Source organism: Colletotrichum graminicola (genome assembly GCF_000149035.1).
Source record: "Colletotrichum graminicola M1.001 genomic scaffold supercont1.27, whole genome shotgun sequence".
Classification (NCBI taxonomy): Eukaryota; Fungi; Ascomycota; class Sordariomycetes; order Glomerellales; family Glomerellaceae; genus Colletotrichum; species Colletotrichum graminicola.
In genome coordinates this window covers 494,917-521,745 of record NW_007361031.1, presented here as the reverse complement: position 1 = coordinate 521,745, position 26,829 = coordinate 494,917, and the positions used below count along the sequence as shown (strand labels likewise).

The 26,829-nt window shown below is 52.5% G+C and overlaps 7 protein-coding genes across 7 annotated transcripts; 3 read left to right on the top strand and 4 right to left on the bottom strand.

Annotated features, from left to right (window-relative positions):
* Positions 1–907: 907 nt before the first annotated feature.
* Positions 908–3,859, bottom strand: GLRG_06783 (PH domain-containing protein; the record flags this gene model as incomplete). Its single annotated transcript, XM_008097637.1, has 3 exons — positions 908–2,174; positions 2,238–3,052; positions 3,191–3,859. 3 exons carry the CDS (start codon positions 3,857–3,859, stop codon positions 908–910), a joined length of 2,751 nt encoding a protein of 916 aa, XP_008095828.1.
* A 3,127-nt stretch (positions 3,860–6,986) lies between these two features.
* GLRG_06782 (uncharacterized protein) lies at positions 6,987–8,673 on the bottom strand (the record flags this gene model as incomplete). The annotated part of the gene is made up of 3 exons (XM_008097636.1): positions 6,987–7,880; positions 7,942–8,474; positions 8,619–8,673. 3 exons carry the CDS (start codon positions 8,671–8,673, stop codon positions 6,987–6,989), a joined length of 1,482 nt encoding a protein of 493 aa, XP_008095827.1.
* Positions 8,674–9,586: 913 nt separating this feature from the next.
* Positions 9,587–11,566, bottom strand: GLRG_06781 (Lecithin:cholesterol acyltransferase; the record flags this gene model as incomplete). The annotated part of the gene is made up of 1 exon (XM_008097635.1): positions 9,587–11,566. One exon carries the CDS (start codon positions 11,564–11,566, stop codon positions 9,587–9,589), a length of 1,980 nt encoding a protein of 659 aa, XP_008095826.1.
* A 1,999-nt stretch (positions 11,567–13,565) lies between these two features.
* GLRG_06780 (acetyltransferase) lies at positions 13,566–14,187 on the top strand (the record flags this gene model as incomplete). The annotated part of the gene is made up of 2 exons (XM_008097634.1): positions 13,566–13,745; positions 13,807–14,187. The coding sequence occupies 2 exons, from the start codon at positions 13,566–13,568 to the stop codon at positions 14,185–14,187; spliced, it is 561 nt and encodes a 186-aa protein (XP_008095825.1).
* Positions 14,188–14,866: 679 nt separating this feature from the next.
* Positions 14,867–15,932, bottom strand: GLRG_06779 (uncharacterized protein; the record flags this gene model as incomplete). The annotated part of the gene is made up of 4 exons (XM_008097633.1): positions 14,867–14,949; positions 15,008–15,248; positions 15,345–15,851; positions 15,905–15,932. 3 exons carry the CDS (start codon positions 15,930–15,932, stop codon positions 15,235–15,237), a joined length of 549 nt encoding a protein of 182 aa, XP_008095824.1. The 3' UTR covers positions 14,867–14,949; positions 15,008–15,234.
* A 660-nt stretch (positions 15,933–16,592) lies between these two features.
* GLRG_06778 (uncharacterized protein) lies at positions 16,593–17,864 on the top strand (the record flags this gene model as incomplete). Its single annotated transcript, XM_008097632.1, has 2 exons — positions 16,593–16,828; positions 16,883–17,864. The coding sequence occupies 2 exons, from the start codon at positions 16,593–16,595 to the stop codon at positions 17,862–17,864; spliced, it is 1,218 nt and encodes a 405-aa protein (XP_008095823.1).
* A 1,607-nt stretch (positions 17,865–19,471) lies between these two features.
* On the top strand, positions 19,472–23,934 carry GLRG_06777 (uncharacterized protein; the record flags this gene model as incomplete). The annotated part of the gene is made up of 8 exons (XM_008097631.1): positions 19,472–20,359; positions 20,427–20,615; positions 20,666–21,131; positions 21,181–21,308; positions 21,359–22,018; positions 22,070–22,212; positions 22,264–22,865; positions 23,156–23,934. The coding sequence occupies 8 exons, from the start codon at positions 19,472–19,474 to the stop codon at positions 23,932–23,934; spliced, it is 3,855 nt and encodes a 1,284-aa protein (XP_008095822.1).
* Positions 23,935–26,829: the final 2,895 nt, after the last annotated feature.

Sequence of the window (26,829 nt, the reverse complement as noted above, 5' to 3'; positions counted from 1 at the left end):
TGTCGCTGTGGAGGCACTTGCTGTGTCATCGCTGCTCGCCTATATTATGCCCGGAGGTAGGTATGCGAAGAAATTGGAGAAGGAACAAACTTGATTCCCTCTTCCTGGCCAAGAGAGGGGGACAAAACAACTGCATACTGCCCATTTCTCGTGTCTGTCTTATCCTTCCTTCTGGCGTCCATCTTGATGGCCACGGCACCACCTGAGCAGACTTACTGGACCAGCGCCTCTGTGAGTAACTTGATCGAGCCTCTAGTCATGTTCATGGCGAGTCCTCTTGCGTTGACATTGTTGCAGGGGAATTTGCCAGATGACCATTGACGGATCGCAAGGATTTGGTCTCGACGGGATCCAGCTGCGCGATGTACGTTTCCCTAGGAATGGCAAGTTTGGTTGAGGTCCAAGTGAAGCAGGGTGATTCAAATGTCTTGCGCGGGTGTAGAGGGGCGCAATACTTTGGCATGGGACTTGGATGTCTAGGGGCGCAATTGGCAACGCCAGCCATGATTCAGGTGGCGGTTTTCAGGGGCACACGAGAACGTGTATAGCCTGAGCATTTGTAGCGCTGGAAGGAATTCTCGTAGTCTGATAGAGTTTGTGAAGAACAAGACGTGTTTAAAAACGGGCATGAGAGAGCAGATGAGCTACTAGTAGATGGGGCTAGGAAAAAAGGGGCTGCCGTCCGCGTTACTCGATCAGCACCATGTTCCCTCCAGCATATACCTTCGCCTACCAGAGAAGAACAGTGAAGAAAATTTGAAAGCAGATATAAGGATATCCATTATGGAAAAGAAAGACAAAGTTTCCTCCTTCATCACCCTAACCTTTCATGTCGCGATCAACTTAACCCATTCATTCTACCCATCTCAAACCACGTCCCCACCTTCCCCGCTTCCTCTGCACAAAATCATCGTCTCGGATTAACCGCTGCCGCATTTCCCTTGGGATATTCTCCAGGAATATGCAGGTTAGAGATTGTCGGAACGCTATCGTTTCTGACAGTGCCAGCGGTAGGGCGAATGGAAGATGATGGCTGCTGTTGACGAGGCGCTTCTTGACTCCTGGGAACAGATGTTGGAGCATCAGCAGCAAGGGCAGACGGCCCGTCTGGCGGAGGGGTTCTGTCGCTGCGAGAAACATATCCTTTGTCCATTCCGACGATGGGGATCATAGTAACACCATCCAGGTTTCTGCTACCCGATGCCGAGTATTCATTGGTTTGTTGCTGGATGAAATCGTTATTTGAAACGGCAGGCGAGTACTTTCCATCGCTGTTCATCCATTGGCCGTACTGACTGTTGCCACCGGGTGTCTCGAGAACACGGTCATGGTTGGCGGTAGAGACCGGTCTGGAATCTTCGTATCTGGCAGGTGTCGCGTGTTGGCTATGGGATTTCTGCAAATCGGTGGCGGGTACATAGACTGCCTGCTGTCCACGAGTTAAGGACTGCGATCGTCGAAGCGACTCGCGGGTATATGGGTTTACTCCGTCTTCTCGAGCTTGTTGAGTAACGACAGCAGCATGAGATGGGACCTCCTCCATGGGCGTCCGGTCCGTACCACCATAACCGTTCGGATGCTCAGTCGAGCCGTGGTAAACACCCAAAATACTGCCCGACAAGGTGGATGGTTGAATGGCTGCGTCGCCATCAGAGTTGTCGAATCCAGAACTCACACTAGAAGGCGAAAGAGGTGCCTGTAAGCCTCGCTGCGCGTTGACCTGAATGTCAGATGGGAACCGCCCACCTGCTTCCGGACGGCGGACGTCTTGCCTCTGGCTCGTGTTTGCTGCAACCGCTGCGTCCGCCGAAAATGGCTCATCATCATCATCTTCGAGAGCGCCATCGCTGCTTGTGGATCTTTGCGAGGACTGGCTCAAGCTTCGCACGTGTCCGCGGACGAACTCGCTCCTCTCTTGAGGGGATCTTTCAGTGAGAACCTTGATATCTTCGTACCAAGCCATCATTGTGTCATGGCTCTCGGCCCGGAAGACCCACGTGTGGCCACGATGCATCGATCCGGTTTGGCGACCCTTGAGGATGAACTTATTGGAGGATCCTCCCTCACTAGAGTGCGAACCTAGTTTCTGCTCTGGAAGGTACAGTGACATAACAGGAGCCTGGGCCTTGTCCGCTGATTTGAATTCATGAAGATGAGTTGAAGAAAGTACATACCTGTGTATTGTTAATATGACGTGTCGCAAGTTAATGTATTGCAAGGAACATGGGCAAACTCACCACCCAGCTGTGTAGCTCTTAAGGTACTTGCTCTTGCGCTCGAGGAGCCCCGCACGAATCTCCTGGCATGCGACGTGCTCTCTGCCAGGGTAGTGAATGTGTTCGGCAGACCGAATTGGAATATCAGGATCCACGAACTGATCGTCTTTTTGGACGAAGTGGGCCCACTCGTGATCTTTGGGCATAGAGATGGGGCCAGCACGGAGCTCGTCGATGGCGTTGTAAGCGGCATCAGACTCGCGCTTGAGGATGCCGGCGTAAGCATTGTAAGCCTTTTGGACTTCGCCGACTACAATGGCTTCAAGTTCGCGGCCAGAGTTCTCCAGGTTCAAGTATGCCTGGTGGAGGTAATTCTCCTCATCGATCTGGCGCTCAACTTGTCTGTCGACAGCAAGCCGCAGAAGATACGGGTCTTGCTTTCCAGTCGTCAATGAGGGGTCCAGATCAGTCTGGCCCAATGTGTCCTGCAGCACCCTAACAGCGCGCTTGGTACCATCCATCTCCTTGTCCACCGAGTTTTTGAAATCGCCCGACAAGTTCTTGATCTCTTTGATCTTCTGGTGAAGGTCGTTTCTCAACCCAGTGAGGGCTAGGATAACATCCTCCTCGATCTCTCTTGCCTTATTGGACTCCAGAATGGCGCCCTTATGGTAGCTACGCAATATCTGTAGAGCATCATCGATGCCACCAGAGCCCAGGAAGCCAGGGGGGGTCGAAATATTATTGGCGACGTTGGCGAGTTTCAACAGCGATTTGGACTTGTGCTCATAGTGTGTCTGGATTTCGCGATAATATGCAATGAGATCTTTGAGGATCTTACGCCATGCTGCAGCAAACGGTCAGTAACAGCAACGGAAGAGGTTGCGCAGAGAAAACTTGCACTGGAATCTGGCGGCCAAGGCTTCGGTCGGGTTTCCTGATGTGGGAACAGGGCAATGGAATGCGCTATGTACCTCGTCGGGATCGTTTGAAGACTGCAGAGCCAAGCTGCGTACGCTACCAGCCTTCATGCTTCTCCGACTGCTGCTGCGCTTTAGGCTGCCGTTCCTACGCAGCGAATTCTTCTTCTTGAGGGTGTTGTGGCGCGATGGGAGGCTCAGATGGTCCTCCGCATTGTTGGAGACAAACGAATTGGATCGCTGCATATTGGACGAATATCCTTCGATGATGCTACTTCCTCTTTGACTCGCATCCCATTCTTCTGTAAACTTGCCACGAGCAGTAGCGGAAGGGACTGCCAGGTTGTTGCTATGGTATGCGACGTCGCCTTCTGAAGGGAAGTGTTGCTTCTGATGTCCGGCGTGTGAGTTGGCCAAAGTGTTGTACTGCGTCTCTCGATCTTCGTCGTATCGTAGAGTATCAGTCTGTTGGGGGGTAGAGTAGGAGGCCGCGATGGGAGTCGTGGTGTAAGAGAAGGACTGGGGGGGTTGTTGAGAGAAATAGGACGAGGCGCGATTTGAGTTCATGGTAGTCGCGGTGCCGTAGCCAGCTGTTCCATCTACGTCTCTTTCACTGTCCAGTTCCCTCCCTTTCTCCCTGTACGAATCGGAGTCGGCGATGTGCGGTGCGTTGTTGGGCCTGGGCGTTGGAGAGGAAGACGCGAGCGGGGATCTAGCGGCCATCGTATGGTGGTCTCAAAGACACCAAGACACCTTAGGTGCCGGTGTTGGATGGACAAACCAGATTAGCGTAATGGCGGAGGTCGGTGGTGGCTTGTTGGACAGCTTTAGCGCGTCAAAGAAGCGGAAGTGGGCGACTGAGGTGGTCTAGTGTGTCCAGCGTGCCGTGTGTTTGACGCAATGGCAAGTGGAGGGCTCTGTCGGGCTTAGACCAATGTCGTCATCAGCTGCGGTCGAGTCGTAGTAACAATTCCCGATTCGGCTCAATGGAATGCTGGCTACCCTGCGCTAAGGGGAGAAAAGTGACGCTTCTTCCTCAGTAACCATGAACGGGTCGACGGGTACGTTTTCCCCAATTCCCACGACAGCTGCCAAATATCACCTACATGGTCATCTCACTTTACATCCAGCCCGACATTATGCCGGTGTTTGCTTCCCGCAGACTGACGGAATAATGGGAGGCCTCGTAACGAGGTCCTCGGCTTGCATCAAGTCTCTGGCGTTCCTGCTCGCGTTGCAACAGTTCGTGGGTATATATACCTGACAAGGGGGAGCAAGTACACACTTGCTGTCCCCGTCTCCAGCTGAGGTTTGCACTGATGTGCCCTGTCCAAAGCCCATGCCGAGCGGCAAGGTAACTGGACCCTGGATTGCGTCTGCTTTTGAAGTGTGTTCGCCTTAACCATTTATTCTCCTTGACAAATATTGACCTGGCTGGCCTATATAGGCGAACTTATGAAATGGATAGGTACAGACAATACCAGGTCAAAAGTCTGTTTGCAGCAAAAAGGATAACCAAAGAAAAGTCGAAGAGAGGACCCATTAGTAGCTCGAGGTCACTTCACAGTGCGCCACAAAGGCCGTGTACTTTGCTAGTCACAACAGATAAATACACAAGGGAATCGCTACGGCAACAAGCTATGTTCTTATGATTGAGACTGACTCCGGTATCACTAGTCTTTGCCACCACCCTCTGCACGTCAGGCCTCCTGATATAGATTGCCACCTTGCCCTGTCGTAATGAGCTTGAGGGCCGCCGCGGTTCCGATAAACAAAAATCCAAGAAACCTCACAGCGCGCATCAGCCTGCCGGTGACGTAACCCCCCCATATATGTTAACAGTCGTTGCTGAGATACAGATACAAGGCGGTCGGTCCCTCTCAAGGTCGCACATGATTACGGTCGTTGTTGCAGCATCACCATCAACCCCCACATGACATTTACGGCCTACCATTTCTCTCTCGCCACCCAGACACTAGATCCTTAGCCTTTTTTCTCCTTCTCTCTAGCTTACGGATGGCCGTGAACCCGTTCTTTATCGGGCACGAACCGACCTCTCGCCAAGTTTCTTTTCCGCTGTAATAACTACCTACCGTGGCAAGTGTGGTTTGGCAATGTCTGCTGCTGCACCGACTGGCCCGAGCAATACTAGCCCGGCCGGAATCCCCCCTTTTTTTTAGCTGAGCCTGAAAGCGCCATTCGACCAACGGCATACTAAACGTAGGCTAAACCAAGCTCTAAGAAGTCATGATCGTCATCGACCCCTCCTCCTGGCCAAGGGGTGCTGGCAAAGAGTGATTGCATAGCATCCGAGTTAGGCTTTGTTTCCAGTTTCTGACCAACTTTGGGGGGGGGGGGGGGGGGGGTCCGGGGTCCCCGGGCACTGCTCTTGCCTCTGGCAGCGCCTCCTGCTCGACTCAAAGACACAGGCCATTCAGAATACACACCACAGGACCCTTATATATATGGAAACATATATATTTATATACATTTTCAGTATAAGTCCCGAACTTCGCCGCGGCAATACCAACAACATCAACTATGATGAGTTGAATTGTTTATGATTTACGGGCTGAGTCACACCGTCTGGAACAACCGCCCCCCCCCCCCCCCCATTCGAAGCATCATTTATTTGGACCGGTAGGTCGCCTCCAAGCAATCATCGAATTACACCTGCTTCATAGGACCACATGTGTCACATGGCCCGAGGCAGACTCCTGCACGCCGAAAACGCGTGAAGTCAACAAGGTTTTGCACGTATGGCTTGCTTGATTTTATCAGTATCTACGTGGATAACGAACTTTATTGAAGAATCTGATTTGTAGAAAACATGCCGCAGGGCAGATGCTATATGCCGCATCTCAGCTTGACTTTTTTTTGTTGATACATTGGTGGAAGATCAACCAAAGACACCTCGACGGCGCACGCCTTCGCCATTCTCCCTATTTGTCCCTATTCTTCCTATTGCCTCCGCGCTTGGTATTCCCATACTCATTGCCCCTTCTGTAGACCAATTCTCCATATACTACAATGTCAACAGTACGACTAGGAAGGGAAGACTAGTGGTAATAAAGTTGGAACCACTTGATTTTTCCTTTAGCCAATGCGATGTTTGCTACATTACGAGGTGGTGGTGAGCGTGCTGCTGAGTGAGTGCACATGTTATTCGCGCGGAAATGCCATATGAGTGGGCAAAAGATCCGGCCGTGGTTCTACCGCTTATTCATCTCGAAACTGGTGTGACGATGTATCATACTAGGGGGATCCCTATTGGGAATCCAAAGCCACTTTGCTTTACCAATTATCTTTCACCTTGCTTCCGCTGCCCTGTCTCCAAATGCTATCCGAGTTGTGTTGTCTGTGCCTCTGAGTTTGGAGAACGGGATCTGATATCGTTCATCTCATCTCGATTCGACCAGAATGCGAGCAAACTCTAATTTGCCCTCTAGGTACTTTTCTTTGGCTCTTGCCTGCCATACTTCCGTCGTTAGCCACGATCAGAGCTCAGCCACCTGGTTGGCATGAGACCAAGTCACTCGTAGAGATGCGCAGCAACAATGTCCAGTCAAAAGTATTAGTCTTGACAGGCTGTTAGGATAAAGCCTACAAACAACACGCCGTTCTTAGACCAAAACGATGTCGCCCATCGGAACCCAAACGCCCCTGCCATGCTATCTATGACCGTGATCCAAAAGCTCGACGCTATCCCGATGGTCGCGATTGTCATGCCTCTTCAAGCTTTCAAGCCCAACTCCTGCCATGGTTGACAAACCAAGCAAACGCCTGTTCCGTTCGTGTCATCATTCGGTCCGGTCATTAGAACCGGAACCAGCCAGTACACATAACTTTCTCAGCCATCAGGCGTAGGAGAATTATCCGCCACCGATTCGATGGGTTTCAGTTTTGTCCGCCGCCGTGGTGGCGGCGCTTTGGGTGGTATCTTCTTGTGTCCATTGAAATGCAACGTCGACGTCGGCCCGACAGGAACACCGTGTCGATGTTTCGGTACTTCGGGCAGCGGCTTCTTCGGCCGCACCGCGTCTGGTCCAGCCTTTACCTCTCCCTGCTTGGCTTCCGCGTCTGCTTCGGCCCTGCGACTCGGGGTGATAACGCCGGGTTTCTCCATGACGGCCGCGACGTCGACCACACTAACGCTGCTGGCAGTCTGCGAGCGAGAGAGACTGATGCCCAAGAACTTTCGAGCCACCTCCGCCTCACCGGAAGACTCCTGGTCGGTCAACCATTTCACTTTGGAGACTCGATCGACCAGCCTCACTGTAGTCTCGTCAGCGGGCGCAAAGTGTGAGTTGCCGAAACCGCCTAGGATTCTCAAGACCTTGAGGATCTCGCCGCGTTTGTAATGAGGCGGATGGCCCAGTTGCGTGTGCGCCAAGAGCGGGTATAAGACGCGAAGGTACGTATGGCGCAACGATATCTTCTCGTCCGGCAAGTCCATCAGGTTTCTAATGATAACATCGAGGAGAACCTTGAGGTCGTTGGTATAAAAGTATTCGTAGGTGGCTTTGGTTGTAAACAAAATGTAGAGGAGTTTGAGGATCAGGAGCTGCAGAGATGTCTCGGTTTCGCGATTCAACAGCAGAATGATATTCTCTCCGAATGTGCGGAATGAGTCGCCGTGTAGACTAAGGCACTTGATGACCCTGTTCGTGAGGGGGGCGTTTGGGGACGTGGGGTCGGCGGCGACGTCGGTGGACGCGAGCATGTATTGTTCGTTCAGTACCAACTACTACAGGGTCAGATGCGAAGATGATGCACATGGTGAGCGGATACGAGGGAATGCATACCAGCACACGTATGATGGGATAGTGATACGGGTCGTGAACGTCATTGGAAAGCTCCTCGATTGTCTGGAAGAGATACGCGATGAAGCCGTCGTCCACCTGCAGCAGGTCGGCTGTGCGCAAGCGCTCGATTCGGGACATCTCATACATCAGCTCGAGTAGTAGGCGATGTAGCCTCAGGTCCTTGTCTTTGCGACCGTTGATCAGCTCGAGGAGGCGAGGGAAGCATGCCTCCTCGATCATGTGAGAGTACGTGGACTCGTCGGCATGGCCGTCGAGCAGCAGAAATAGCACGATGGCGTGCAGCGATGAAGGGTCATCCTCCTGAAGCAAACTGTAGATGATTTGGGTCCGGATGTAGTCCTTATTGTCTTGAAACAACTGGCATTGCAGCAGCTTCTCGCAACAGATGGCGACATCGTCCTCAATTTCGGGAAACTTGTCTCTGAACCTCGAAGTAAGGTATAGCCAAGCCCTTAGGGTCTCGTCGATCAAATCGTGCGATTGGTATTGGGTCGTGACGACGTCGTCGAGCTCTGTATGGTTGGTGTATCCTGTCAGTTGCGAGGCTCTAGAACCACATCTCGCTGGGCGGCAACTTAAGAGTAAAGGGAAACACCATCGACAAGACGAGACGTCGGAGCGGAGAGGGGGAGGTTTGAATGGATTGGTTGACTGACCTTCCCAAAACTGGTGTTGGGTTTCAAGGGATTCGTAAACGTCAAACTCGGCCATGATGCTAGTAACCACCGTGGATTGATGAGCAGAGTGGTCTGCATCACTGTCGCAGGGCAACGAGCGACTGCTGCAGAGGAAGACAAGGAGAAATATTTGGAGAAATGAAGATGAGGCCGGCTGGAGTTTCGACTCTTTGGGACTTGATACAACGCATGGCTTGCCAACAAGGGCCCCCTCTTGGTTGGGGTTCGGGGTCTAACTCGGGACAGGTCAGGTCAGGTCGAGGCAATAGGTGCAGCGCAGCAAGAGTGCAAAAGGTGGGGGAGGACGACCACGGGGAGCGGTAGGACGGCAGAGGTGGGGCAGTAGCGGTAGATGGCACCAGGCTGGTTACAGTGGAGGGAGGGCATGAGTGAGGGGCGGTTCGGTGTATGAGTCGGTGAGTGTTCAGCCCGACTAAGCTCTGTTGTCTTGTACAGGTCTAGAGGAACCACCCCGCCACCCAAGTAAAATAAATTACTGCACTTACCTAGGCACCTACTGGAAAAGGATTGTCTGTGTTTGCAAATCTTACGCCAAACCGTAATCGGGCTTCCCCCTCCTCCGTCGCGAACAACTTTGAATCCGGCAGCCGCACCACCTACACAGCATAGGCATAACGAGCGCGTTCAGCTGAGCGGCCACCGTCCGTCACAGCGCGTCGCTTTGGGCCCCTCCCATCACTGCTCGTGCCAAATGCCGGCGTACAGATCAACGTTGTTGTCGATAAAAACAATGCTCTGTATCGATACTATGAGCTCTATATGTAGTGTGCATGTCGCCCTAAACAGCTGGTTTGTTGAACAGAGAGGGTATTTCCTGCCGCGTAACCGTCCTCCATCTTCCCGATACCCTCTGTGCATTGCGCCAGAAACGCCTCTAAACGAGCCCATCATAAAGAAGTCCCAACCATAACATTCGTGGTCTCTTACTAAGACTCCTCCTCTAGAGCCGGTCCTTCGCCGTCATCATAAACCTTGACCTTGTCGGCATATTCCAAAATGTTGCTGACGACGTAGTCCGAGATCGTATTTCCCTTGCCCGCCGCGATCCTCAGGATGAGCTCATTGAGATGCTGCCGCCCGAGGATGTCAACGTGGTCTGCCGTCTTGGGTCCGCCTCGAGGGTTGAATCGCTCGGGCTCGTGCTCCATCTCGACAACAGTCACTTTGGCACCCGCCGGGTTGTACCGCTTGTAGTTCCATCCCCGGTTACACATGTAACCTGTACTGAGCAGGTTCACCGTTCCATCACCCTCGCCCATAACGACGCCGTGGTCTACTTCTCCCTGCGTGAGAGCCGTGTCGATTGTGATGTTCAAGTTTGTCAGCGCCGGCATTTCTGGTGACCGGTAGTAGTATCCCCGCTCCGTGGGCTTTCCCACGCCGTAAAAGCAGTAAATCTTGAGACTGGGTGCCAGCGGCAGTCGTGTCTCCAAAGGGTTGATCCATTTCTGAGGATTCTTTTCGTTGGCTTCAACCTCGGCTTCTGTGTGTGCTACGCCGTGCGAGTATGCCTCCTTCACCTTCCTCGAGTACCACTCCTCGGTTGTATTGAAGAGGTAGTCCATGGCCGACTCCACAGTCAAGTTTCGATCCGGTGTTGTCCAGTTCATGCCGCTGCGAAAGTTGAGGAGAGAACCATACGAAGAATCCTGTCCTGGTAGGTCGTCTGGGGCCCAAGTAGAATTGCCCCAGACAGCGTCCCCGCCAATGGGGAGCATTGACGAAATGCCGGGCATCGCGCGAAACAGCTGCGCCCGTTCGTCTTTGCTCAGAAACTTCTCGAGACCGTAAACAGCAAATGCGTTGAGCTGCGCCGTGTCGCGCATTTCACCCGACAATACGGCTGTAAGGTCCTTAACGGCGCCGAGCATGCATCCGCTCACGTTGATCCATGCCTCGACATGCCGCTCGACCCAATCGTCGCCTCCCCTGCCGCCAGTCTCCGACGCTACCCAGTGAAAGAAATAGAACAGAACCTGTCCGCCCATGCTGTGAGATATCAGAACAGCTTTCTTTCCCGAGAACTCGTGTGCCGTCTCAATATAGGATTTCAGCCTCGAAAAGTATTGATCGCGAATCTCGAGATTTGGGTAAGCCAAGCGCCAGTCGTAGGCTGCCGTGAAGGAGTTGGTCGGGTCGTAGCCTATCGACGCTAGGTTCTCGAATATTTTGTTCCAAATCCAGTATCCGGTGATGAAGAAGTCGGTTGCGTCGAAGCCCTGGGCGGCTCGCAGTTTGATATGCGGAGGGTCAAGGCCGGTTTCCTGGTCCAACATGATGTGTCTCTTCCAGTTCTCCTTGTCCAAAACCAATGCTCTCATCATACTCCAACTGCCCCAGAGGCGTTTTCGGAAATATTGACGAGAGACGTTGGCGGTACCCCAGGATTCGAGGCCTGTGGAAATGACGCCGGGGACCATTATCATTGGGTGATGGGCGTGAAGACCCTCGGCGCGGGCCTGTAAACCTACAGAAAAGGCATCGTAGCTATCGACGAACTCGCGCTCGCCTTGCTTCACAAGCAGCCAGGTTAGTTCAGGCCAGCTAGGCGCCAAGTCCCCCTCGAAGCTCATATACGAAGTGTTACTGACCACAAGATCCCGCATATCCTTGACCAACCCGGCAGGCAGGACATCAAAAAGACTATCCATGCTGAGCTCCCCAAGCTCGGGGAAGTCTATGAGATCGTTGCTTTTTGCGAAGAAGCCGGCAGCTATGATGCCGAAAAGGCTCCCGAGCAAAAAGATGGCGCCATTGCGGCGCTTCCGTGTCTTGGGCTTCACATGGTGGACAACGTGGGTGGTATTCTCCGACTTTTCGGGGCTTTCGTCTCGAGGAGTGGATGGTTCGCTGTCGACTTGCGGATCGACGGGAAGCGCTCGGCGCCGAAGGGTCGAAGAAGACATGGCCCGCCGCAGTAGTTGTGAGCGCGCGGACGACACTGACGGGCTGAGAACGTTAGCTTGTGCGATCAAAGGTTGTTGCGGCCAGGGGAGGCCAGTGTAAGTGAAACTGGACAGTATCAAGTAGCTTGTACCTGAAAGTGGAATACGAGGGCCTGCGGCGCGCTCTGAGGGGGATGGCTCGACACTTATTAGGAAGGTTGAATGGGCGATGTCGTGCCAATGGGCCAAGCAAGGGGTGTGCAGAGGGGAAAGGGAGAAAACAGGGGCAGAAACAGAGAGGTGCGTGAAGCTTAAATTCGCCATCCATCAGCTAGCAACGGAATGGCGACGCTCGCGACGCTAGCAAGACTGAACTTGAACAGCACACGGGCGAGTGTCCAATGCACACATACAGTACAGGTAGTCGAGGGGAACTGCGGAAGCCGACGGAGTGCCGATAGAAGCAGGGCAGAGAGCAGGGTCTGGCACAGAGCAGGGTATCGGGAGCTCGGGGGGTGGGATAGGTATTGAAGGCGGCCGAGGGAACGACGAGATGGGCGGGGCATGGCATAAAAACATTAAAATGAAAGACCCGTAGGCGTGTACCTATGCGCGAAAAGGCTGCTGGCCCCTGGGAGCATCCGGCGTGACGTCAATCTCCTGGTGGTCCCGGCGTCTTGTCTTTTTGTTCACCATTCGCAGCTTTCAACATGCATGTTTACAACAAATACCTAGGTAGGTAGGGAGGTATACTGCAGATGGGCAGGTACCGTTTCCGCCTTGGGCACGACTGACTTCACTGGAATGAGGGCTTGCGGCCATCCGGCAGAAACCGCCCAGCACGTACTAATCTTTCCCATCTGAAAAGGCCGGAGAATACTTCCGTTCCAAACATTGGATCCGAAAGCGGTCAGCAGGCAGGCAGGCAGTCAGTCAGTCGGTCCCCTTGAGCGACAGCAGAGACACCCATGTGATAGCCACCTTGGACAGAATCAAGGAAAGCACCTGAAATGTTTAGATAGACGTGTAGGGTTCAACACGAATATGCAAACGATGGATCGAGCCGCATTGCTGCAGGTTGGCATCCATAAGCGTGACGGTGTTTGGGACCACGGCATCGGCGACGACCTTATGATTGAGCAACCCGAATTGCTTCCAACCTCAACTCGTCATGAGCGCTTTGGCCAAAATACCAAACCGCCTGTCGCTGGACATTCTCCCTCCCGGTTTGGCACTTTCAACGGCCTCGAGAACCACCTAAGAAAACATAATGCCATGCCTGTCACGTTGGCAAGCAGTGTGTACTTTTCATTCTCTACTAGACAGAGGTCCAATAAGACGGCGCACGAGGCAGCACAAGGATCGTGCTTCCCAGGTTCCCTGAAGAGGGTTTACATAGGCAATAAAAATCGTCGTGGCCGTTTGGCATGTGATTGTGGATGACAACTCAGCGACACTGGAGGGGAAGGGAATTGGTTGCTGTGTGGCACTTGGCTGACAGTGGGAAGCTCTGACCACTGATTTCGACGAGGACAGGGACACGGACGTGGAGCAAGCAACAAGTCCAAGAAGTACACTCGTTGCAAGACATCCGATTCACTTTTTCGCCCGCTACATACATACACGCCGTCCGTCACTTCCTTCTGCAAACGCTCAAGCCCGCGATCGTGGTCCCAACTCTTCGGACTCGTTCCATCTCATCATCCTCAGCAGGTTTGCGGCAGAGCCGCGCCTCTGCATTTTCTTTTCCCCTTTCTTCTTCTTCTTCTTATTTCCCCCCCCCTCTCTGTCGGCGCCCTTGTTCGCCGGGGTTTTCACTCGCAGCTTCTGCCCCTCACTTTTTTCCAGCAACCTCTTCACATTGATTTCCGTTGCGTTGTAAAATTGTCATGAGTTGAGCACACCACTCGTCTGCCGGTTTAGGCTTGTCCGCTACTCTTCACCTATTCTTCTGCATTTCCTCGTCTCTTTCACAGTGCTGCCAAAGGAGCTGCCCTCTCTCCAAAGCCAAGCCGCCAGCATGGACATTTCCAGCACCACACATCTACCGGCGGATCTGCAGTATATCCAATACGAACACGGTCTAGAAGCCACATATCTACCCGCCATCCGCTCGCTGATCGCGAAGGACTTGAGCGAGCCATACAGCATCTATGTTTATCGGTATTTTCTCTACCAATGGGGCCACCTGTGCTTCATGGTACGCAGCTTTCCTCTCATCCAGCCACTCGGCCAGTATCGTGTTGCTAACTACAGTCCAGGCCTTGGACCCCGTCGACGCATCTCTCATCGGCGTGATCGTGTGTAAGCTTGAGGTTCACTCATCTCACTCGCCGCCGACGCGCCGCGGCTATATCGCCATGTTGGCTGTCGCCTCCCCGTATCGCGGCAAGGGTATCGCTACGGCTCTCGTAAAGAGAGCCATCGATGCCATGGCTCAGAGGAGTGCCGATGAAGTCGTTTTGGAAACCGAAGAGACCAACACTCAGGCCATGCGCCTGTATGAGCGGCTAGGCTTTCTGCGCTCCAAGAAATTGCACAGGTATTACCTTAATGGAAACAGCGCCTACAGGTTGGTCCTGCTGCTCAAATCCATCGACCCGGACGCTGTCCTCGAAGACTCAGATGGCCAGTCTCCGTGACTAGAGCATGACTCTGAAGGTATGCTACTCAAGTTCAAAGGGCTACCGGAGAGCGTTTGCATCGTCATCTAGGTAGCATTCGGACCAACGAATAGGTGGTACCCCGGATAAGGACGGTACGGCCAGAAGCCGCGTCAATAGCCCCGGAGCGGTGGAAGGGGCTTTTTTCCTTCTCCTGGGTGGGGCATCCATCACCTTGACTACACGACAGCAACATCGAATAGCATAGGGAATGGACATACGTTCTGGTTCTTGAGCACATTCTAAGCTCAACCTAGGCTCAATGACGGTAGCGGAGCGAGGGGTATTTCAAATGGGAAATACGGCATAGGGTGTTTGGTAGCTTGTTTTGCGAAACACAGCTTAATATTCTGATAGCACATGCATCCTGCGAGCGTACCGAGTCGATACGAATGCCGACGCGCATACACATCAAAACAGATCAGAAAGGGCATGTATAGAGCTCAGGGCAGTGTTCCTGGTCCTCCTTCCATCTAGTTGCTAACTGACCATGCGCGAATGGTTCGGATTTCCTCCTTGATGTGTTTTATGAGTATAGAACTTAACCAATGCAATGCTTTCGTCACCACATATGGTTCTTGCTCAGGAAGCAACTTCCCTATTAGCATCGTTGATGATCCCTTCCGAGCGGCGTTGTGTGACCAGTGGGCAGCGGATTTCATAAAAGATCAGTGGAGCTGTAGATGGAGGCTTTGACATCCCAATGATTGCCGTAGGCGATACCCAGGTATGTGAACGCATCTCGGAGCTTGTTAGTTTGAAGATATGTACAACAGCGCCAAAGTCAGTATGTACGCACCTGGCTTGTAATAGATGGGACGTCCCATAGCCTCGATCAATTTCAGCTCCCGAAGCTTCTGTAGAACCCGAGTGACATCTGCCTTGTCACTAAAGTCGGCCGTGTAGACGCACACAAGCCGGTCTTTGCGTCCGGTGGGGTCGTTATACGAGTTCCACGGCGCCACCTTTGCGGCGATTCCCAGCTCGTTGTTAGCCGTAGCCCTCGCGACAACGCGCCAGACTTCGTCAACGTCCTTGGGCTGGCAGAAGAGCATCCACTATTGACGAGGATCAGTCATTGCGAGCATTACACCACCGAGATCATGGAATGCTTGCCTTGCCAGCCTTGATCTTACACGCATGTGCAAGACCCAAGATGTCCTGAATGGCCTCCTTCTTTTCTAGACCTATCTCTATCATCTTGGCCGCCATGGATTTCTTGGTGGTGCTAATGCCTTGCTTGAATTTCAGCAAGATGTTCAGCCTCTCGATGCCTCCTTCGATTAACGTATCGAGCCGGGAGCCCTCCTCCTCGGGAGCCTCATCCTCATTACCCCTACTGCGCTGATTTTGGGCTTCAGATTTGACTTTGCGATCGATGTACGGATTACAGATGAAGATCCAAGGGAGACGATCGTCGTGCTCGGTTGTCCCGGGAGGGAGACGAGCAAGAAAATCGTCGACTGTTTCTGTCAACTGCCACGCGTACGGAACGCCTGCGTATGGGTTGTGGAGCTTAGTGCTGTCAAGAGGCTCCTTTTTCACCCTTCGGTTGATGTGGACAGCATTGAGCTCCTTCCACCATTGAGCCACATTGAAGGACGTGACCCGAGTTTCGAGTCCAGCTACCGTCTCCTCGTCTCCTGGCTCACGAGTCAGCCATTTAGTGCCGGTTCATTCAGGTCTCGACACAAACCGTAAAAGTCCGATTCGTCCGAGTCCATTCCGACGGTTGATTTAGTCGCCAGGCGGGAGATGTGATCGATAATTGAGGCGCAGGATTGATGACTCGTGTCTTGCTGCGGAATTGTGGTGTACGGAATCGTTTCAAAATACTATGGAAAGGAAAGGAAAGAGCGCCCTAAGTCGGTGAACCTCTCTCGATGAATAAACATCCGTACTCAGCAAAGCATCAGACGGCTGCAGAGTCCTATGTCATTGCGCAACGATGATGTTACAAGTTCCTTGAAGGCCCACGGATATCGGGAAGATGAAGGGAGGCTGGGTGGAATTGCCGTCAGGGATAGCGAGGACCCGATCCGATGAGCGGCAGCCGCCAATGCCGGGGTATAAGTTGCGGGACCCTTCCGAGCTCCCCGGAGCGCGCGGCCGATCCCCTCCCGGAAATTCTCTGGCCACCATGCTCATACTTTCTTTTTTTCTGGTTGGTGCTTAGGACCTTGCGCCAAATCACACGTTGGGCTTCCGATGCAAAAATCCGATACCAACACCAAGACAACCAGGATCGCATCGCACCGCACGTCTCCTGAGACAACGGTGACGTATTCAGCCGACATCGAAGGCCAAGAATTTGCTCCCCTCCTCCTACTTCCCCCTCTTTCTCTTTTCGGACCCGAAAAGAGAGGAATTGCCACGGACGAGGAATGAGCCACGAACGAAGCGTCGCTGTTGCGTCCAAGCAATCTCTTGTTCTAGACTTGCCCCCAAGCTGCATCGAGTTTTGCCCGGCGCACCCAGAGTATTTCGTGGTTGGAACTTACAACTTGGTGAAGGATGAGGAGCCACCGAATGAGTCGGAGGATGCAGGCTCCTCCGTCGCCAAGAAGGCCCAAAACCGCAACGGTAGTCTCGTTGTATTCCGACTAGCAAACAGCTCAATGTGAGTTGGCGAAGCCCTTTACACATCGTGGCATGAGATTTGACTTCCTTCTAGGCATCATGTTCAAACCATCTCTCACCCATCAGCTATTCTCGACTTGCACTTCTGTCCCTTTCCGAGCCGGCATGACATCATGGCCGTGGTCTCCAGCACAGGAACGCTATCCATATTTCGATTGAACCCAGATGCAGATGCTTCAGAGCCACTCAAGCATTTGGCCACAAGCAGAATCTCCGATGTCCCTGAAGGTATCCTGTTTCTCTCGGGAGTTTGGGACACTAACAACGCATCGTCTATCGCGATTACAACTTCTGCTGGCGAGGTGCGCATCGTGACGCTCGATACCTCATGGCGAATTATCGACGACGACGACGACGACGACTCGGGGCCCGTGATAACGCATTCTCTGGAAGCCTGGACGGTAGCATTCTCTCTTGCCGAGGTCCCATTCGTGGTTTACTCTGGAGGCGATGATTCTGAGCTCCGGTACGCATCATGTACGCACAGTAGCGAAAATGGCGAGAAAGACGGTGTTGGACTCAGGACCTTGAACCCGCCTCTCAACATTGGGGGTCACGGTGCCGGTGTGACGGCCATTTTGCCAATTGCTGCCAGACTGACGGACGGCGCGAGGGTGCTGGTGACCGGCAGCTACGATGACACGATACGGATTTTTGCCGTGCACCCTCCGCACGAAACGTACGGTCTTCGCAAATTCAAGAAATTAGGGGAGACAGGCCTGGAAGGAGGCGTCTGGAGGCTCAAGTTGGTCGAAATGCAGGAGAGGGACGGCTGCTGCTGCCTGAGAGTTCTGGCGTCGTGTATGCATGCTGGCGCCAGAATTGTTGAGCTGGAGGGGCCATTGGATGGTGGAGAATGGGATATCAGGGTCCTGGCTCGGTTTGAGGAACATAAGAGTATGAACTACGGCAGTGACTTCGTTCCCAGGCTAGGGCAGGGCCGCCTCGAATGTGTGTCTACGAGTTTCTACGACAAACTTTTGTGTCTATGGGAGGTGGATATGATTCAAGGATAAATTAGACGAGGCGAATGTCAATATTGGACACGGAGCTTATGATCGCCAAGAGAAGGGTTCTGTACCTTGGTATGTAGTTATATATCTAGAAGACCGAATCACAGCCAAGAATGGAACTTATATTTGAAGTCTGCTTGCTTCCATTTCAGTACGAGAAACTATATTGTGCCAAGAGCAGTAAGCGTGACGACGCAGGGCTCTCACGTTGCAGAAACGAGACTGGTGGTAGATACGCTAGTACTTTGTGTAATCGTAAAGGGCTTGATCTGCCGTTCTAGAAGGACACGGCTGGGAGTTGGAAGGTCGATAGGAGCCTAGGTGTTACGAAGTCCCATATAATGCTGCCAATCGTCTTCAAAGTGATGCAAGGCCGCCAAAGCGACAACTGCTCGCTGAGGCATTCATATGAAGAGCCGTCAGCTTTCAGGATCAACTGGCTTAAATTGGACAGTCTCGGGATGAGGTACGGCCAAGACACCGAGTCCAAGAAAGGGTTGGATGAAAGGGTTGGACTTGTGGTATTGTTTTGGATGGATAGAAATGCAGTGGCGGAATGAACACAAGCTCTTGAGACGATGTTTTTTGTAGCCGGCTCCCCTTCCAGACAATACCTAGGTAGGTAGGGTAAGTAAAGCACGGATACGTCTCCGATGTCTTGGTGACCTCCTCTCACTTGGATGGGGAGGTGACCAGCGTCGCATTTACCTACCAAATATGAAAGCGGCTGCTGCGAGAATGGTCAAATGAAGGCCAGATACCTGATGAAGAGTTACTGTAGCCAGGGACGGGCACTCTCTCCTCATTCACAGTGTTGCGCTGTCTACCTGCCTCGCCTCGCATGGGTAGACAAGGAGTGGAGGTTCGAAAGGTTAGGCATCACAGGCAGTTGGGCCAGGGCCTAGCCCAGCACCAGGTACACGGTTCGCAGTGACCCCCCTGGCCAGCCAGCGGCCAGCGGAGAACGGGCAGCGAGACTTATCCCCACTGTTGGCCTGCCTTACGCAAGGTACCGACCGATTCACTTCCCGCCGCATTTATTTGCTTCCTCTCTGCTTTGGATGTTGCAAATCATGCTTGTCGATGCTTCTTCTGCTGCTGCTGCTCCTGTTACTGCCGAAATTGCTTCTAACTTCGCTCCTGCTATCTTATCGCGCGTCTACACGACTGCTTGGTCTTGATCTTGCTCTTGCCTCTACCGAATCCCTTCTAATCCCTACATCTCCGCAGCCCCGACCTCTTCCCGTGTGTTGGGGACAAGATCGAAGCAAGCACTAACGGGCGCGCCTATCATCTTGTTTGCTCGTGGAGCAGCAGGAGCTTCAGGGAAGTACTTCCAGATACTTGCACATCCTGTAAGACCTTATCCGCTGTGCTGCTCCTCCTTTTCCAACCGACTGCAGTCTTTCGCTAACTCTTGCATCTGTTTCTTGGGCAGCAGTTCTCACCGAGCCCGTGCCCCCCGATACTGCCTTCCACCTCTTCAACCTCCCGCCGTCGAGTCTCCGCCGAAACCACGTCCAACGTATGACCCAACATTGAGCCAACTGCTGGATAAGCAGCTTGTGAGGCTGGCGCTTCCTGGTGCACTGCGACCGGTCCAGCCCATCATGGACGGACATTCGCTCAATGGCGCATCTGCCACGGGCCAGAGCGCTGCTTCCGTGAACGGCGAGAATGTCGACATCATCTCCCAGATTCACCAGGCGCTCGAGGTCATACACAGCCCCTATTCTTCCAACGAATCCCGCCGAGACGCCCAGCTCTTCCTCGAGAACATAAAAAACATAGACGAGGCCCCCTTCCACGGCTTCACGCTTGCCTCCAACAAGTCGCAGTCTCCCGTCGTGCGCCACTACGCTCTGTCCCTCCTTGAGCATGCAATCAAACAGAAATGGGCCGAGTATAACGAACATCAGTCTATCATGCTGCGCGAGTGGGTATTGGGGCTCTGCCGCGACCTGTCAAAGGACGATCCGCTATACATTAGGAACAAGACGGCCCAGCTGTGGGTGGAAGTCGCCAAGAGATGCTGGGGCTCCGAGTGGATGGACATGGACGAGCTTCTGGTTCGCCTGTGGCAGATACCCGATTCTGCTGTTCATAAGGAGCTCGTTCTCTTCGTGCTCGAAACACTGTCCGACGAGGTGTTTAACGGCGACGACGCTGTCGTAGCCATGCGCGAGGGCGTACTCAGCAGGAGCTGTGTCGAAGTCTTCACCCCAGCCCCTGTCTTGAGAGAAGCCTTTCCCAACAGAGCCGCTGGCCCCGAGGTGCGCTTCGGGGAAGAAGGGTGGCTTAGCAGGGTATCCGAATTTCTCAGTCATTGCCTCAACGGAGACGCCCAAAACAACGACCAAATCCGCTCTTGCGCCGTGAAATCCTTGTCCGTCTTCTATTCCCTTATGCCCTGGGCCATTCCCAAGTCTGTCGCCGTTGCAAATTGCGTTCCCGTCATGTGCAGAGCCCTTGCGACTCCCGAAGTCTCTGTTCAAAAGGTAATTGCTTGGAACTTCCTCCATCGGTCTAATCAGTTCGAGATGGGCACTAGCTTACCAGCAATAGGCCTCCCTGGAAGCTCTGCATGCGCTTTACTCTCGTTCCAACTTCTCCGAGCAAGAATTCAAGGACCTCGTCGCGCCCATGTACGATGCTAGCTCGGTGGATCTCCTAAAGAGGCTCTTTGAATGGTCGGCCGTGGATGCCGAGGACATTGACGAAGACAAGTACCAATTTGGCAAGAAATTCTCAGAAGTATGGAGTACGACATGCTACAACGCGCAATATGCTTACTTTGAATGTAGATGCTATCTCTGCTTGGTAACTACCTCGACCGAAGGTTTTCTGCCATACCGACAAACTCAGACGTTGGCGGCTTTCTTAACCTGTTGCTGCTCACCGTACAGAGTCAAAGTCTCATCATAGCAATTCCTGTCCTGGCAACCTGGACTCGCCTCCTGAACAACAGGTTGATCGGACAGAGCCCGGCCAACAGCCACCTCGTTGGCCCGCTTCTTGAAGTCTGTGGCTCTCGCTTGATCAGATACGAGAATTTGCCCGAGGACACTCAAGACCCCACGTTTTTGTTCCTCATGGAGGATACCGACACCGTCCCCGAGAGGCATGCTTTTCTCGGCAACTATAGGAGGTACAGCACTCAGGTCATTGAGACTATTGTCCAGTTGAAGCTGTCTGAGGCAGTCTACCATGTTCTCGGTCAGGCAGAGCAGGTTTTGCAGCGTCTGTATGATGACAGCCCACCTATGGACGGTGAGTTTATGCATTTCTCATTTCCAAAAGCCAAACGCTGACCCTGTAGCCACGAAATATGTCAAGCATTCCATGCCGGTTTTGCGTGTCGATGCACAATTTACCGTCATTGAGGCTGCGCTCAAGGGCTACATGAAATGGAGGGCAAGCACCACTCAACAGAGCCTGCCAGACTATGTTTGTCACAATTGTTGTTTTCTCGTTCAGGATGATACTAATAATCTCAGGAACAACAGCGTGCCGCCTTGGAGAGAGACCTAGAATCCTGGTGCACCAAACTCCTTGAAATGAAGTTTGAGGATCCCTTGATCCGAAAGAGGGTTTTGCAACTCTTGGTAGCCTTCTCGACTACAGCGCTCGACAAGAACCCTGGATTCATGCTCAAGGTCCTTGAACACATTCTCATGACATGGCCCGCCCCTCAACCGGAGCATCGTGCCTTCAATGAGGCCATCAAAGACTTCCAGTCCGAGAGCATGGTGGAGCTGCAGAGGCTTGCGTCAAAGGTCCCCGACCACTTGCTTGCCGTGTACGATCAAATAGAGGCACGGGTAAACGATATGATCTCATCTGGCACGTTGGACGAGAAGCGCCAGATTGCCTATCAGAGTTTCCTCTTCATCATCATTCACCGGGCTTCCAACATCGACCCTGCCATTCAGGCTCAGCGCTTACAGGAGTTCATCAAGCCTGTTACGTCTTCGTGGCAGAACCAGGAACTCAAGAATTCACTCTCATCTTATTCAGGCTTCTGCGAGTTGATGGCTCTGGACAAGGCGAAGAGGTATCTCATGAGCCACCGTGTCCACGAGGTCAGAGACTGGGGTTCCTGCGAACTAGATGCCGAAGGCTTGGCTTTGCAGAGTGAGCTGGAAGAGAGACAAAAGGTAAGTGTCTGTCCAGAATTCACAAGGTCCAAAATGCTTACTTGTTTGAAGATGCTGCCGCTTCGGCCTACGAAGTCTTTCCTCTCGTTCTCAGTTGAGAAGTTGGAGAAGTCGTCTAATCCATTTCAGATATCGTATCGCTTGTGGAATGATAGCTTTCCCGTGATTCTGCCCGATCTTTTACAGTTTCTCAGGTAAAGATAACGTACCGAGTGTAGCTTCACATTGACTGACCAACTGCATAGCCATGCACACGCATCGCACAACCCGGACAACTGGACAGAACTACCTGCCGAAACTCGTTCTGTTGTCGGCAATGTACTCAGTGACCGATTCTGGCAAGCGGGCATCTCAGAGGGCAGCAAGGACGAGTTTTATGCTCGCGTCATGGACAAGAAAAATACACTCGAAGGGCTCGCTTCAACCATTCGTGGAACTGTAAGGTTTGTTAGGGAGACCTGTTACGCCATCATCTACTGTATGAGCCGTTTGGAGATGCAGTTTTACGGGTTCAGCGAGCTGCCTGGTCCCCTTGCGCAGGCCCTCTTTCAGAACTCTTTCCATCTCTCGGCACACCAGCAAATCAACCTCCTCAATCTTGTGAGATACCTGGTGGATGACTGTCCATTGGAGCAACGAGAACACTTCCTCCCCCCATTGCTGGCAGCTTGTTTCCAGCAGATGGATGCCAAGATCAACGCGGAATGGGAGAACCTCGAGCGCCAGCAAGTTATACAGGCTGCGGCAGATGCACTCACAGAGGAGATGAAGTCCGAAAGTATCTTGCGCCAGGTCACGTACACTGCGGTGATCATGGTAGCGGATTTCTTGGACCCCACGAAGAGGAGTAAGTCATATCTCTTCCACGCTGGATTTATCCTAGATTTTATGCCTTGTTCTTGTTTCCTCACACCAATTTATCCAAATCCTGTTTCCTCCTCTATTTGGTGTGAAGCCCCCCGAGCGGCTCAGTCTATCTTCCCTGCGTCTAGTATTCCCGCTTCTCTTCCTTGCCATTTTCTCAAATATTTTGGCCCGAGAAGGAACAAAGGGGGCAGGCATGGTACATTTGGTTCACATCTTACCGGGCGGGGTAGTAGTAAACCGTAGCTTTCTTTGGGCTAATACATGATCTAGATCCTTCGCTGCTGAGAACGCAGAATGGCCACGGACAGCCACAGAAATACCCATCGCTTAGAAAGTTCTGCTTGATGCAGTCGACCATCGTAGAGCCCCTGCTGCTCTTTTGCACCCACGCTATTCGCATGCGAGATACTCGATGCTGTAGCATAATCTTGCGAGTGTTCCGTTCGATTGTTCCAGACTTTTACTTGGCGGAATCGGTTTCGCCAAAAGCCATCCCGCAGGATGGGCTTGAGGCAGGACCGCCTAACAGGGACCCTCATCTTGACACAACGCCAATTTCCCCAGACGCAGCCACCGCCATCAGAGAATACATCGCATCAGATGTACTCCGGGCCTGCATCACCTCCTTCCATGAACCATACTTTGTAGATCTGCAGAAGGATCTGGCCTCATTGATTGCAGCTATTGTGGTCTATTACAGCCCAGTAACCAGCACCCCTCGGGATGTGCTCATGTCACTGCCCAACATCAGGCAAGCGGACCTTGACAGGCTGAACGAGTTCTCTTCTAAGCCGGCATCTCACACCCGTCAACAGCGTGCGTTGGTACTTGATCTCCTCAAGGACCTCAAGGGTGTGAGCATCGCTGAGATGGGAAAACTTCCCAAGAACAGCAGTTTCGGACGAAGCAAGAAGTCGAACCGCAGTAAAATGGCCCAGGAGTTCATGACGCCTGCTAATGAGATAAAAACGCGGGGTGGAGGAGTTGCCGACGCAGGACGGGCAACGCCAGACGCTCTCGAGGGAGTGGCTGATTTGTTCGAGGGCTAGGGTGACTTGTTGCCAACCTTGCGGAGGAGCGGATTCCTTGCAAAAGGGCCTGCTTACATAGGTAGGCCCTTCTTTGAGGCCTGTATTTCTCCCGACTTGTACCGCTCCTCTAAGGTACAGGTAGGGTTACGATCAGAAGTCTCACAGGCGGCCGTGGATCGCCATATTCGAGGTGTGGAATTCAAGAGCTATACCCGCCCAATGGAAAGATCATGCCAGCAGGCATGTCGGCTGGGCTATGGCTCAGGGGCAGGATGGCGTAGAACTAGCATAGAGACATACTACGGGCTAAACGGGCTGGAGCTGATGTTTCAGTCCAGGTCTGAAGGAGATAAAAAAGATACCAACGTTTTCAAAGAGCATCCTGATTCTTCATCGTGCTGCCGGCCTCTTCAAGCCCTAAAGCATTAGTGTCTAGTGCTTCTTGTCCATACATCTATACGGAGAGATACAAATGCCAGACACGCAAGTTTCACTTTTCCGACAGTGCCATCGGTGGTTGAAATACCTTTGATCTAAGCCTCGAGAATTTACTGAACTCCAGCCAGAGCGAAATAGCAGGGGGTTAAATCGGCGACGTAGGTTCCGCATAACCAATAGTCTTTGGAGAGAAGTTCAATAAGCACAATGCCCACAGACATACCAGGATGAAACTCTGCGGGAATTGCCCTTTGCCCTTTCAAGCAGCACTCGCTGTTGTAGTCGCTCAATAGCAAACGGGGGCCGAGATGGGGACAAGTCAAGTAACTGCCGGTGCATGTTACATGTACACGGTAAGAAGACAGGTCCCCAAACATTTCCAGAGTCATACAACTTTTGGCAGGATTGGGCGGGGTGTTTTTGTCTGGCTGAATCAAAGGAGGAGGGGGTGGGAAGTATGCCACCCGGACCCCGATCTTCCCTCCAGAATCGCTGCACGGCCGATCTATACATTTAGACGACAATGACCGTCGCAGGACTGGGAACCATGAATCTCATGTCCGTTTAGTTATTTGTTTACTTCAACTATAATCATTAATATGGTGGATTATACACAAGGATAGAGGCGAAGATTCATGAGAAGAGCGAGAAGTGAGATTCATAATCCGTGTGCGTTGACCAATCTCGAACTTGGCACGGGATTGGGACAGGCCATCTCTCAGGAATAGAGAAGGCATGCGTTTGTGACAAGCCAGTGTGGCAAGAAGTGTATATTTCTGTTGATACCTTCTTGTCATCGAAGTCATCCATCCGCTCGGAGGACGTATTAACCGGGTGAAGGAGAGTATCAACCTGCTTTACTTACCTGCTTCTCCTCCTGTCCCTGTCATCTGGCCGAGGCATTGACGAGACGGCAGTGTGAGACAAGAAAAGCAGGCCAACTCAATGGCTTGCCACACCTACACGCTGCAGGAGCATCATTCTGCTCAGTGCTGACTGAAGACTATGTAGTAAAGGCGGTTCGTTGCCGAATAGGCACTGTGCCTGTGGTCCCCGTTCCATCTGTGAAGGAAACATTGCCCTCGACTTCGGTGTGGCCCAAGATTGTCCCATCGAGTCGGGTGGTTTTGAAAAAGGCATCACTCCGCGATTCTGAATTGACATACAAGGACATTGATCGATTTGTTTGCGAGGAGAAACTGAATACGGTGTGACGCTGGCTTCCCGTTGCTACACGTAGTTGTAAAAGCCCAATGTCCAAGACCGAACAGGACCAACTGGGCCACCAATGTATGTGTTTTGAAAGCCTACAGTAGTTGTTCTGGCACTGACTATCTGCGATTTGGGGGTAGCCGCATGTCCAACTGAGAACAAAATCCGGCACGACTGATGGGTGTGATAGAGGGCCACCTCAAGGGACGCACTGCATTAACAGGGCCCAATGAATCAGGTGCTGGAACCCAGTGAGCCAACTAGTCCATTGATTCGAGAAGATGTACTAGTAACCTGGAGTGAGTGACAGCCGATCGTTGTAGAACAGAGTGAGACAAGTGTCCTGTAGGTAGGGTGCAGGCAGGAGTAGTGTAGGTACTGCGACGCGGTGTGCTGGGTTATGGGATGAAGACGCTGCTGTATCGGCAGATGGTCAGGACACTGAACCGATTGACTGCTGATTTGACCCGCAGTTCCTGGAAACTTGGTCTCTTATTCACATGGGAGAAGCTGGTCAAGGCCGACGGGTTGAAATGCCTAGTCAGCCACAGGTTTGCACAGGCGCAAGCAGAGCACCAGCTGTGCAGCTGCCCTCTGAACAAGCGTTCTCTCCCTCGCAGTGACCTAAGCTGACGACAAGTGCATACTCACGGGCAGAAAAGAGACTTCGGGAAAGCGTTGTTGGGCTGAGAACGTTAACGCATCCCTTGCGGTAGAAAGTGTCTGCACTTCGACCGAGGCGATTTTCCTTTGAATATTGATATGGCGTGTTTGGCTTCCTCTCTGAGCTTCAGTCTTGGGTTTGGTCTGTGCCGCGCAATCCGCAGGAACAGAGGATCTCATTTGTGTGTAGGGAATAGAGTGATGTGTGTAAGAATAATAGTACAAGACAGTGTCCCTCTAATAAACTAGAGGATATGCTGTCAGCTGTGTGTACACAGCACTCGACGTAGTAGAGGGAACAAAGCGCGTTCCTTACGCTGAAGCACCAGAGCAGGATATATACCGTAGGTATGAAGCTTTATGATAACCAAGTGCGGTTCACTAGGCTAGACCAGCAATGCCTAGTTACCCTCGCAGACTGAGGACATTATGATTGGGTGGGTTGGCTGAGCAGACATCGACATCCATCCACCAGTATCCGTAGTTGTTGAGGTTGTGCCGGCGGTGCTTCCCGTGTTGTTAGACTGTTGGGCTTGCGAGATCGTGAAGGAGACCTGGCGGCGGATTGCACCCGATGAAATGGAAAGGTTGGGGGAAGTA